Source organism: Lithobates pipiens, unplaced genomic scaffold, assembly GCF_037356315.1.
Source record: "Lithobates pipiens isolate NorthernLeopardFrog02 unplaced genomic scaffold, aLitPip1_a1.2 Scaffold_10, whole genome shotgun sequence".
Lineage (NCBI taxonomy): Eukaryota > Metazoa > Chordata > Amphibia > Anura > Ranidae > Lithobates > Lithobates pipiens.
The window spans coordinates 98,513,233-98,526,554 of record NW_027507686.1 but is presented as its reverse complement, the minus strand read 5'-3'; the positions used below and the strand labels follow the sequence as shown (position 1 = coordinate 98,526,554).

The 13,322-nt window shown below is 44.0% G+C and overlaps 1 protein-coding gene across 2 annotated transcripts in view; it reads right to left on the bottom strand.

Annotated features, from left to right (window-relative positions):
- The window catches only part of SIPA1 (signal-induced proliferation-associated 1), a 494,221-nt gene that overhangs the window by 134,437 nt on the left and 346,462 nt on the right, over positions 1–13,322 (bottom strand). For both annotated transcript variants that reach the window (XM_077456982.1, XM_077456990.1), the window contains exons 8-9: positions 8,655–8,929; positions 6,322–6,492 (exon numbers count right to left, since the gene is read on the bottom strand). In XM_077456982.1, the coding sequence (XP_077313108.1) occupies positions 6,322–6,492; positions 8,655–8,929 (446 nt within the window). The remainder of the gene's footprint in view (positions 1–6,321; positions 6,493–8,654; positions 8,930–13,322) is intronic.

Genomic DNA, 13,322 nt, shown 5'->3' with positions numbered 1-13,322 from the left:
CTCCCTAAGGTGTCAGCGGCTGAATGTGCGAAATAAAAGTATATGTATGCAACTGCGGGTTAGATACATAGTCAATACAGTAGATCCCACTGTGCTCCGGCCCCGGGCGGAGACATCCTGGAACACAGACTAGTCTACAGCAGCGGTGCTCAGCCAATCACAACAAGCAATGTAGACTAGTCTGTGTTTATGGAAGTCACTGCCCATACCCAGAGCACAGTTCGGTACTGTAGTATGTAGACAGCCACAGATACAGAACATACAGTTTTGCACATGCAGCGGGCTGACAGCTTAGGGAGAGACAATGACATAGTTTGGCCTAACAACAGAACAAACGATGTATAAGTAAGTACTTTAAATAACAACTCTCTCAACAAACCATAACAGAAATATGACAGAAGGCCGTTATTCTGTTTCACAGTTTCTGTAAATATAACATAGTACAGTGCTATGCTATAATAACATTTTTATTTTGTTTTCTTTCAACTTAAATGAGAACTAGTAGTTTTTTTCCCCAAGTTCTCTCCTTAAGATGTCAGCGGCTAGATGTGCGATATAAAAGTGTATGTATGTAGCTGCGGGTTAGATACATAGTCATACAGTAGACCGCACTGTGTTCCGGCCCCGAGTATGGGCGGAGACATCCTGGGACACAGGATAGTCTACAGCAGCGGTGCTCAGCCAATCACAGCAAGCAATATAGACTAGTCTGTGTTTATGGAAGTTACCGCCCCTACCCGGAACACAGTACAGTATAGTACTGTAGTATGTAGACAGCCACAGATACAGAACATATAGTTTTGCATTTGCATATGCAGTGGGCTGACAGCTTAGGGAGAGACATAGTTTGGCTCAACAGCAAAAAACTATGGTACAGTAGTTCAAAAGCTGGAGTTCTCTCTTAGATTGAAGTGCAAAAAACTGAAGAAGTACTACAATGAACAACCAACAAATAGCACAACTAGACAATTGGAACATACTAGGTAGTCAGTCATACTATGTTGTATGTTCCAATTGTCCAATAGCACAGTCCAATACCAATTAATTTACTATGTTCAACATGGTAAATGAATTGGTCTATGCTATGGATTTTTAAATCTATTTCAGTAAAAGTGTCAGATTTCACTTTAAGAACAAAAGCTGTTCAGCTTTCTCACAGGTGAGACGGTTCCCTTTTCATCAAGAATATGAAATGCTAGACTGAATAGTCTCTCACTCTCTGTACTGGTGCTTGGGGCAGATAAATATCTGTGTGCAATCTGTGCAAGCAAGGCAAAACGTTGTTTGTTGATGCGCCAGTACTCAAAGGGATTGTCGCTTCTGGTAATAGGCAATAAGCTAAATAAATGTCCAGCTGTTGGGTAGCTGCACTTGTTGTGGCACTACTATGGATTGGGGTGCATTTGTGTACAATTTCTTCAAACATATCACATATGGAGGGAGTGTGTTCCTCTTCACATGTATGTGACCGTTTCTCACTTTCCTCTGTGGGACACCTCGAAACTCCTTCACTAGATGCTTCCACCACCTCCATTTGTGCCGGTATCGTTTCCCGTGCACTCTGCTTTTTCTCCACATCAAAGTAATGCTCTTTAAATCGAGGATCTAGAACTGTTGCAATGCAGTACAGACGGTTGGACTCGGTGTCTTGAAACTGGTTGGTAACAGCCTCCAGTAGAGTATGTTTAGCCGTTTTTACTCCATGGTTTGTTTCTACCTCTTTTGCAAGCAGACGCTTCAGTGCAGCAATCAAAGGGATAACTTCAGCAATGGAAGCATTAGTTGAGCTTATTTCTTTTGTTAACTGTTTAAATGGAGATAGAAGAGACAAACTATTTTCAACTAACGTCCACTGATGTGCACTCAGTGTTGCTGGCAATGTATGCAGCTAAAACACGCTTTTTTTCAAAAAGACTTTGTAGCATGTAGTATGTGCTGTTCCAATGAGTGGCTACATCGTGCTGCAGTAGTTTTGGTACCATTCCAAACTGCATCTGCAAAGCTTGTATTTTGGAATAAGCAAGCGAAGAATGCTTAAAGTAAAACTCAGTTTTTCTTCCTTTTGATACGATATCAGATATGGTGCGCTATCTGCAAAGTATCGTCTGCTTGGTAGTGAGTATTGATATTGAGATTTTTTAACCTTTTCAAACATTGTGGCCACAGATGGTGTTAAGCCTGGGACACTTTTTGAAACTTGCGCTGTTTTCTTGTAATCAGAATGGCGTGTTTTCAGGTGGTGTATCAAACCTGTTGTTGAAAAATTCTTTGGCACTGTACCTCCTCTTGAAATTTCTGTTGAGTACAGATTGCATATTTGGGGTCTTTATCAGAAACTTTAAAATATTTCCACTCTGCAGACATGGTCCACCTTTGCTGGTAACATAGAATAATATCATAGAATGATTTATAGTAGGAGTCAAATCTGAGTGGGGGGGGGGGATGGGGGGACAAAATCTATTTAAAAGCTAAGCCCCAGGAGGCAGCTTTAAAAAATAAAATAACATTTTTAATGGTGCTGCTCTTGGCATGCAAGGTAGTTATGTCTGCACTGCAGTACATCTGATTTGCTGATTTGTACCAAAAAAAATAATAATTGAACAGAATAAATTTGATTTGAAATGGGATGGATTGCAATTTGCTTGCAAATTGAAATTGCATGCTATTTTATTTTTTTGAGCTATTCTGTAGTATACTTCATGCGCCTTCTTGTCATTTAATAAAATGTGTCACTTTGTCTTAGCGTAGTATTATAAGATATACAGTTATACCACACTGACATGACAGCAAGTGCATTAATTTTTTTAAACATGTCGGTATGCAATAAATATAATTATTTATATATTATATATGGCATATAATATATTATATATTTATTGCATACTGTCATGTTTAAAAAATTAATGCGCTTGCTGTCATGTCAGTACTGTATAACCTATACTACGCTGTCAAAGTGACACATTCAATAACAGCAAGCGCATTCATTTTATACTGTATACTACAGAATAGCTACCAAAAAAATAGCTTGCAATTTGCAATCCATTCCATTTCAAATTATATTTAATCACTCAGTTCAATCATATAATTTTTTTTTTTTTTGCTACAAGTCAGATCAGATGTACTGCAGTGCAGGCACACAGTCATTTTAAATAGTCAGTACAAGCACTATAACAAAATAACAAAGAAATAAAATTACTAGTTTGTTTCTGTCAGTTTAAGAAGTCAAAAGCAGCAATGCCCACCGGTGAATAGTAATGGTAGTCAGCCAGGAGTGACAGTGCCCACTCTTGCACTTGAGTATGCTACAGTATATGCAGCCCTCTATGAAGCCATCTCTCACCTCCTAGTACCGTTTCTTGGGTCCCAGTACTGTCTCTAGGGTCCCAGTACCATCTCTCGGGGTCCCAGCAGCGTCTCACAAGCACGAGGAGCGTCCGCAGGGATGGTGTCAGTGTCTCAGCAGGGAACGTGCTTACGAGTGCGACGTTGCGGCATCTTAACCGCAAGGAACGTGCACGCTGCCCACACAATGAATGACGTCCCCCGCTGGTTCTGCCGCCTCTACTGCGCATGCGCAATTTTTGGCACCAGTATCGGCAAGAATTCTCTTTCGGCTGATGTGTTTCAGTGGAAAAAATTTCAGTGCATCCCTAGACTTATATAGTGTTTAAGTTTTGTGGTCATTCACATTATCTGAGGCCGCGTACACACGGGCGGACTGTTCGCCCAACCTTGTCCGCTGAACAGTGTTTGGGCGGACAGTCCGCTCGTGTGTGGGGCTTCAGCGGACAGTTTCAGCGGACAGTTGGACGAACAAGGTCTTACGGAAATTCCGAAAAACTGTCCGCTGAAACAAGGTTTCAGCGGACTGTTCGCTCGTGTGTAGGCTTGTTCGGCCAACTAAGTCTCGCGCATGCTCAGAAAGGATTTCCACGTCGGAAGGTTGCATTGCAGTGTATAGGACGTCGTATTTTTCGTCCCGTCGTACGTGCCGTTCACGTCATCGCGCACGGTTTCAGCAAACTGTTTGTCCGTCATGTGTGGCCATGTCCGTCCATGCTAAGTTTGAGCGGACTGTTTGCCGAAACTGTTGGACGGACAAAGTTGGGCGAACAGTCCGCGCGTGTGTACGCGGCCTCACACTGTTTTTATGCCGCATCAATTTTATTATATTTTCATTTTCATTTTGTGGTTATTCACATCATTATATACTGTCCTTTATTTATACACATGATTTTATAGCAGTACAAAATCTTTAAGCGCTGCACATATTTTTATTCTCAGTTTTGATTTTCAATTGTTTAGTGCTGTGCTGGTGGCTACCTGATAGATTATTGAGTGTTAGCGTGATATATATAATCCTTCTATTTCTACCATTTAAACAAACATTCCTAGCCCACTGGGAGCAATGAATCTAATGCCGCATACACACAACCAGACTTTTCGACGGACTAGGTCTGACGGTCTTCCCGACGGACTTTCGGTGGAGGTCCGACGGACTTTCCGAACAAACTGACTTGGCCACACATGAATGGACCTGTTCCGTTGGACTAGCACAGAGAAAATCGGTTTTCCCGATTTTTAGTCAGTCAGAATTGAGTCCGTCGGACAGATTTGAAACATGTTTTATTTCTAGGTCCATCTGAAAAACGATCAGACTAGCCCAAATACGATCGGATTGTCTGAAGGACTGATCCCATCGGACCTAGTCTGTCGGAAAGTCCGGTTGTGTTTACACGACATAAGGGAGTTATTTACTAAAGGCAAATCCACTTTGCACTACAAGTGTAGTGCAAGTACACTTGAAAGTGCACTAAAAGTGCACTTGGAAGTGGAGTTGCTGTAGATCTGAGAGGGACATGCAAGGAATATAAAAAACAGCATTTTAGCTTACACATGATTGGATGATAAAATCAGCAAAGCTTCCCCTCATTTCAGATCTTCCTTTCAGATCTATGGCGACTGCACTTCCAAGCGCACTTTCAGTGCACTGGAACTGCAATTGCAGTGCACTTGTAGTGCAAAGTGAATTTGCCTTTAGTAAATAAACGCCACATAGGGCTGTAAACTTCTAGATTACCTTTACACTTGTCTATTTCATGTGTTATTGGGACAAGCCTTGACAAAGCTTCTCTAATGCCGCTTACACACGATCGGACTTTCCGGCGGATCAGAGTCCGTCGGACAATTTGATCGTGTGTGGGCTCCAGTGGACTTTTTCTTCCCCAAAGTCCGGTGGACCTAGAAGGTTTTAAATCTTTCCGCCGAAAGTCCGCCGGACCTTGTTCCTGTCGTGAAGTCCGCTCATCTGTATGCTGGTCCGACAGACCAACTACAACACAATGGCAATTACAGCACCTGCCCGCGAGAATGTTTCCAGCACGATCCTATAGCGCTGGTTCTCGGCTACAGGGTACTATACACCAGGCCCTTAGGTCTGGTATGGATTTAAGGGTAACCCCCTACGCCGAAAAAACGGCATGGGGTCCCCCCAAAATCCATACCAGACCCTTATTCGAGTATGCAGCCTGGCCGGTCAGGAAAGGGGGTGGGGATGAGCGAGCACCCCCCCCCCCCTGAACCGTACCAGGCTGCATGTCCTCAACATGGGGGGGTGGGTGATCTGGGGAAGGGGGTGCCCCGCTCGCTCGTCCCCACCCCCTTTCCTAACCGGCCCGGCTGCGTGCTCTGGTATGGATTTTGGGGGGAACCCCACACCGTTTTTTTAAGCATAGGGGGTTACCCTTAAAATCCATACGAGGCGACAGGGCTCGCAAGGTGTCAATCTCGCCGATGAAAGCGGTCCCATCATACCTGGAGTCACGTTCAAAATGAATGGACTTTAGTCTGTGTGTGGGCAAGTCCTTTCATTTTTAAAGTCCGCTCGTTCGGAAAGTCCGGCGGATCTCCGCTGCAATGTCTGGTGGATTGTCCCCCGGACCAAGTCTGCTGGAAAGTCTGATCGTGTGTACGCGGCATAACTTTGCTAGTTGGTTATAGGATCTATGTATTTTGATGCTGTTATCAGACCTTTTGTAAATAACAGCATACATTTAACTTCTCTTCCCTCATTCCAAACCTAGAAAATATATTATTTCTGTATCATTAAAGGAAACTGTTGTGACCCTACCTCCTGCTTGGTGGAACTGCACTACAGAAAAAAAGTGTTTGATTATGCAGATTAAGCATTTACAAAAACAATTTAAAGATTTTCTTTAAAATTAAAAATCAAAAATACATTTCCAGAAATACTCAGACACATAAATATGAAATGTTTTCTGGTCACAACGGGGTAAAAATTCATAAAAAATAGTATCCTACCTAAAGTCTGTCCTTTCTTCCTGTACAGAGAGGGTCCGAAGAATGTTCTGAGTCGCTGGAGCTGATTCTTTTTTTCTTGGAATAAATTCTTCTTTCTCTTCAGTGTCTCCTTCTGATGGCCGCATGATTCTCTGTTCTTGCAGAGACCTCACATACAACTCAGAGAAACTCCTACAGATAAGACAAAGAGAAATCTTAGTTAACTTAACAAACAGATTGGCAGCCATGCTATTAACTACAGTGGGGATCGAAAGTTTGGGCACCCCCAGGTAAAAATGTGTATTAATGTACATAACGAAGCCAAGGAAAGATGGAAAAATCTCCAAATGGCATTAAATTACAGATTAGACATTCTTATAACATGTCAAAAAAAGTTAGATTGTATTTCCATCATTTAGATTTTCAAAATTACAGAAAACAAAAAAATGGCGTCTGCAAAAGTTTGGGCACCCTGCAGAATTTATAGCATGCACTGCCCCCTTTACAAAGCTGAGACCTGCCAGTGTCATGGATTGTTCTCAATCATCGTCTGGGAAGATCAGGTGATGTCAATCTCAAAGGTTTTAAATGGCCAGACTCATCTGACCTTGCCTCAACAATCAGCACAATGGGTTCTTCTAAGCAGTTGTCTAGAAAACGGAAACTGAAAATAGTTGACGCTCACAAAGCTGGAGAAGGCTATAAGAAGATAGCAAAGCGTTTTCAGATGTCAATATCCTCTATTCAGAATGTAATTAAGAAATTGCAGTCATCAGGAACAGTGGAAGTTAAAGCAAGATCTGGAAGACCAAGAAAAATATCAGACAGAACAGCTCGCAGGATTGTGAGAAAAGCAATTCAAAACCCATGTTTGACTGCACGATCCCACCTGAAAGATCTGGCAGACACTGGAGTTGTGGTACACTATTCCACTATAAAGAGATACTTGTACAAATATGGTCTTCATGGAAGAGTCATCAGAAGAAAACCTCTTCTACGTCCTCACCACAAAAATCAGCATTTGAACTTTGCAAATGAACATATAGACAAGCCTGAGGCATTTTGGAAACAAGTTCTGTGGACCGATGAGGTTAAAATATAACTTTTTGGCCGGAATGAGCAAAGGTACGTTTGGAGAAGAGAGGGCACAGAATTTAATGAAAATAACCTCTGTCCAACTGTTAAGCATGGGGGTGGATCAATCATGCTTTGGGGTTGTATTGCAGCCAGTGGCAGAGGGAACATTTCACGAGTAGAAGGAAAAATGGAGTCAATAAAATTTCAGCAAATTTTGGATGGTAACTTGATGCCATCTGTGAAAAAGCTGAAGTTAAAGCGGGAGTCCGCCGGGAGTTCTGCTGTTTTTTTAAAAAAAGCCAGCAGCTACAAATACTGCAGCTGCTGACTTTTAAAATAAGGACACTTACCCGCCCAGCGCGCCCGCGATGTCGGCACCCGAAGCCGATCTCTCGATCGTCTCTCGGGTGCTGCCGCCGCCATCTTGGGTATGGGAATCAGGAAGTGGAGCCTTTCGGCTTCATTTCCCGTTTCCCTACTGCGCATGCGCGAGTCGCGCTGCGCAATAAGGATGGTCCCGCTGTCTCTGGGATCCGTGTGTTTCCCAGCAGGCAGCGGGGGACTTTCGGAAAGGGGCGTAGATTCTGCAGAATCTACGCCCCTTTCCGCAGATAGCTATGCCGGAAGTGGGTGCAGATACCTGTACTGTACAGGTACCTGCACCCCCCTCCCCCCTGAAAGGTGCCAATTGTGGCGCCGGAGGGGGGGAGGATTCCGCTTTAAAGACAGGATGGGTTCTACAAATGGATAATGATCCTAAACACACCTCAAAATCCACGGGGGATTACATCAAGAGGCGTAAACGGAAGGTTTTGCCATGGCCTTCACAATCTCCTGACCTCAACATTATTAAAAATCTATGGATAGACCTTAAAAGAGCAGTGCGTGACAGACAGCCCAGAAATCTCAAAAGAACTGGAACACTTTTGTAAGGAAGAATGGGCAAAGATACCTCAAACAAGAATTGAAAGACTATTGGCTGGCTACAAAAAGCATTTACAAGCTGTGATACTTGCCAAAGCGGGCAGTACAAGATATTAACTCTGCAGGGTGCACAAACTTTTGCAGACGCCATTTTTTTGTTTTCTGTAATTTTGAAAGTGTAAATGATGGAAATAAAATCTAACTTTTTTTGACATATTATAAGAATGTCTAATCTGTAATTTAATGCCATTTGGAAATTTTTCCTTGGCTTCGTTATGCACATTAATACACATTTTTACCTGGGGTGCCCAAACTTTCGATCCCCACTGTACTTTGTCTATATGCTGTATTACCTGCGAGGCTTCCCAGCTTCATCTGGAGGTAGAGTCGTCACAGTTACTTTCTTTGCACGAATAAACAGTGTACGAACATCCTCAGGGGTCAATGAGCAGAACGGTTGGCCACAGATGGCTACTAACCTTGCACCAGGACAAAGTCCTACAGTTTCAGCCATGCTGAATCTCTCAACTTCAGTTACAAACCCCTCTGAATCTGCATTGAAGCCAAGCTGCCCAAGACCATTTCTTAGCAATGGGATTTCACGGGTCTCACAGCCACCTGACACAACCTAAGATAAGAAAAAACTTTGAATTACTAGTGTAAGGTTATGTATGTTCATTTTACTTATCACTCTGGTAATATTTATGTCATATTATTGGTTAAAGATGCGTTTAGATATCAATCTTTTAGAAGGGCAATTGTCCTGCATTTTGTCATGGGTCATGGGGACAAAGAGAAGGCAACTTTATTAAATACCTTCTTCAGCTCTGTGTATACAAAGGAGCATGGGGGTGCTCAAGTCCATAATGGTGATGGTATTGACACAGCCCCAAATGAACCATAATGGCTCAAAAGTGATATGGTCCAGAATTTTTTTTACAGAATAAAGATGGATAAAGCATCTGGACCAGATGGCATCCACCTATGGACCCTAAAATAATTGAGCTCTGTCATTTGAAAAGCCATTGTTTCTAATTTTTAGGGACTTGTTAATGACTGGAATAGTACCACTGGATTGGCGTAGGGCCAATGTGGTGCCTATATTTAACCACTTCAATACAGGGCACTTAAACACCTTCCTGCCCAGACCAATTTTCAGCTTTCAGCGCTGTCGCACTTTGAATGACAATTGCACAGTCATGCTACACTGTACCCAAACTAAATTTTTATAATTTTTTTTCCCACAAATAGAGCTTTCTTTTGGTGGTATTTGATCACCTCTATGGTTTTTAATTTTTGCCAAACAAATTAAAAAAAAAGAAAATTTTGAAAAAAATGAAAAACTTTGTAAATAAGTAAGTTTTCTCCTTCACTGATGGACACTGATGGGGCTGTACTGACGGGCACTGATAAGGCGGCACTGCTGGGCACCGATGAGGTGGCACCAATGAAGTGGCACTGATGAGGTGGCATTGATGGGCACTGATATGTGGCACTGATCGGCGGCTCTGATGGGCTACACGGATGGGCACTGATAGGTGGCACAAATTGGCACTGATAGGTGGCACTTATTGGCATGGATAGACAGCATGGATGGGCATGGATAGGTGGCGTGGATGGGCATGGATAGGCGGCACGGATGCGCATGGATGGGCACTGATAGGTGGCATGGATGGGCACTGATAGGTGGCATGGATGGGCACTGATAGGTGGCACAGATGGGCACTGATAGGCGGCATTGTATTTTATTGTACTAATGGATGCCAATCAGTGCCAAATGCATGCCAACCAGTGATGCTCATTGTGGGCACTGATTGGCATCCATTGTGGGCACTGACTGGCATCCCTGGTGGTCTAGGGCGGCATACCTGGTGCTGGGCATCCCTGTTGGTCTGGTGGCATCCCTGGTGGTCCAGTGTGGGCATCCTCGGGGGGCTGCACTGATAATCATTAAGCACAGACCCCCCCTGTCAGAGGAGCAGCCGATCGGCTCTCCTCTACTCACGTCTGACACATTTACACTGTGATCAGCCGTGATTGGACAAGGCTGATCACGTGGTAAAGAGTCTCCGTCGGAGACTCTTTACCGAGATCATAGTTTCAGGGTGTCAGACTGACACCCCACAACAATGATCACCGTGATGCGCCCCGGGGGGACGTCATATGACGCCCGGTCAGGATTTTGAAAGCACTTTGCCGCCAACATTCTGCTATATAGAGGGCGGCAAGTGGTAAAAAATGGATCAAAGTCTTTACCAAGTAACTATAGATCTGTTAGTTTAAAGCGGAGGTCCACCCTAAAGTGGACCTTCCGCTCATCGGAACCCTCCCCCCCTCCGGTGCCACAATTGGCACCTTTCAGGGGGGAGGGGGGTGCAGATACCTGTACAGTACAGGTATCTGCACCCACTTCCGGGATAGCTCTCTGCGGAAAGGGGCGTAGATTACGCCCCTTTCCGCAAGTGCCCGCCCCTTTCCGCAAGTGCCCCGCTGCCTGCTGGGAAACACACAGATCCCGGAGGCAGCGGGGACCGTCCTTATTGCGCAGCGCAACTCGAGCATGCGCAGTAGGGAACCGGGAAATGAAGCCGAAAGGCTCCATTTCCTGATTCCCATACCCAAGATGGCGGCGGCAGGACCCGAGAGACGATCTAGAGATCGGCTTCGGGTGCCGACATCGCGGGCGCACTGGACAGGTAAGTGTCACTATTTTAAAAGTCAGCAGCTGCAGTATTTGTAGCTGCTGGCTTTTAAAAAAAAAAAAAACGCGGAGTCCCGGCGGACTCCCGCTTTAACTTCTATAGTTGGGAAGATACTGGAGAGTTTAATAAAAGACCCCATAGATGAGTTATTGCTGGAAAAAAAATAATTTAAGCAACAGAAAGCATGGATTCATGAAAGACAGTTTTCAAACAAACCTGATTTCTTTTTATGAGGAGGTAAGTACAGTATCTCACAAAAGTAAGTACACCCCTCACTTTTTTGTAAATATTTTATTATATCTTTTCATGTCACAATACTGAAGAAATGACACTTTGCTACAATGCAAATTAGTGAGCGTACAGCTTGTATAAACTTTGCTGTTCCCTGTCAGGGCTGCGCTCAGCCCTTCCTTTTCTGAGCTGGCCACTCAGCTGTCAGCTAATTCCCAGCTCCTTTCTCTCCACAGTGACTTAGCTGTTGTTGATCTGCTGATCAGTCCTGCCTACATAAAGCCATCCAGCTCACTTCATCTCTGCCTTCGCCTCAGAGACTTTTCTATTGCCTTTCTGTTGAAGACTTGCTCGGCTGATGTCCCTTCTGGCTCCTGATCCTGCTTGCTGTACTACTATAATGATCTCTGGCTCTCTGACATTGGTATTGGCTGACTACCTGATCTGGATACTAACCTCTGGCTATGTATTAACCATGCTCACTCTGTTTACCTTTTTATTATTATTAAACAAGTGTGATGATAGGCCAGTTCACACTTGTGCGATGCGAGAACCCTGAAAATCCACTGCGGAACCCGCATCGCACCCGACACACAAGGCAGTTCACACTGCCATATGCGAACTGCTGGGGAGTGTCATTATATGTTAACGACATCCCCATTTCAGCTCACGTATTGCACTGCGAAATTACAGTTTGGACATGAACACACATGGGTTCCGATTCTGGTCCAAACAGAAAAAAGGGTCCTGTGCGTGTTTGGACCGAATGCGGTGCGATATCAGCCATACTATCTGTACCGCACAGACATCGCATGTAATGTGAAAAGCAGTGTGCTGCGAATTACATGCAATGTCTGGCACAAGTGGAAACCGGCCCTAACTGTACTTCTGTCTCGGTCTGATTCATGGTTTCTGACAGTAGGCGAAGGCCATAAATTTAAAATATGGAGTCAGTCCACTTGTTGGTAATATTTTTTTTTGATTGGATGACCAGGATCACCACATGGATCAGCTTGCCTTGCCGTTACAAATGCTCCTGAGTCACACGGCTAACCTGGAATCTTCCACTATGGCTGCTCTGGTATAACCTGTGTTGCAGGCCATCCCTGCTGCTGCTCCAGTCTCTGTGCAGGCACCAGTTTTCGAGTATCACCTCTTTTAAGAGGAATGTCTGGTTCCGCTTCACTTCCCCAGCGATTTGGGGGCGATCCAGTTCAATGCAGAGGGTTTCTCAACCAGGTTGAGATATACTTTGAGATGCTGCCTCAGGCATTTCTCACGGACAGAAGAAAAGTATGTTTCCTGATTTCTTTGCTTTCGGAGAGAGCCTTGGCCTGGACAAACCCTCTATGGGAGACGCAAAAACCCGTGGTCCTGAGTTACCCAGAATTTGTGGCTTCCTTCAAAAGGGTATTTGACATTCCTGCATGCTTCTTCTGCTGCCAAGAGCCTCATGTCCATCAAACAGAGTACAACAATGAGAACAATGGAACAATGAGGCCCAAGGATGAGATAGCAGCCCGAGATATACCCACTGAGTGTGAGAGGTTGATCACATTTGCCATACTCCTTGACTCCAGACTCAGAGAAATACTCTCTTTTAACCACTTCAATACAGGGCACTTAAACACCTTCCTGCCCAGACCAATTTTGAGCTTTCAGCACTGTCACACTTTGAATGACAATTGCGCGGTCATGCTACACTGTACCCAAATGAAATTTTTATCATTTTTTTCCCACAAATAGAGCTTTCTTTTGGTGGTATTTGATCACCTCTACGGTTTTTATTTTTTGCGCTACAAATAAAAAAATACCGAAAATTTTGAAAAAAAAAAAGTTTTTTTTTGTTTCAGTTTCAAAACTTTGTAAATAAGTACGTTTTCTCCTTCACTGATGGGCACTGATGGGGCTACACTAATGGGCACTGATAAGGCGGCACTGATGGGCACCAATGATGTGGCACCAATGAAGTGGCACTGATGAGGTGGCATTGATGGACACTGATATGTGGCACTGATAGGCGGCACTGATAGGCGGCACTGATGGGCGACACGGATGGACACTGATAGGTGGCACAAATTGGCACTG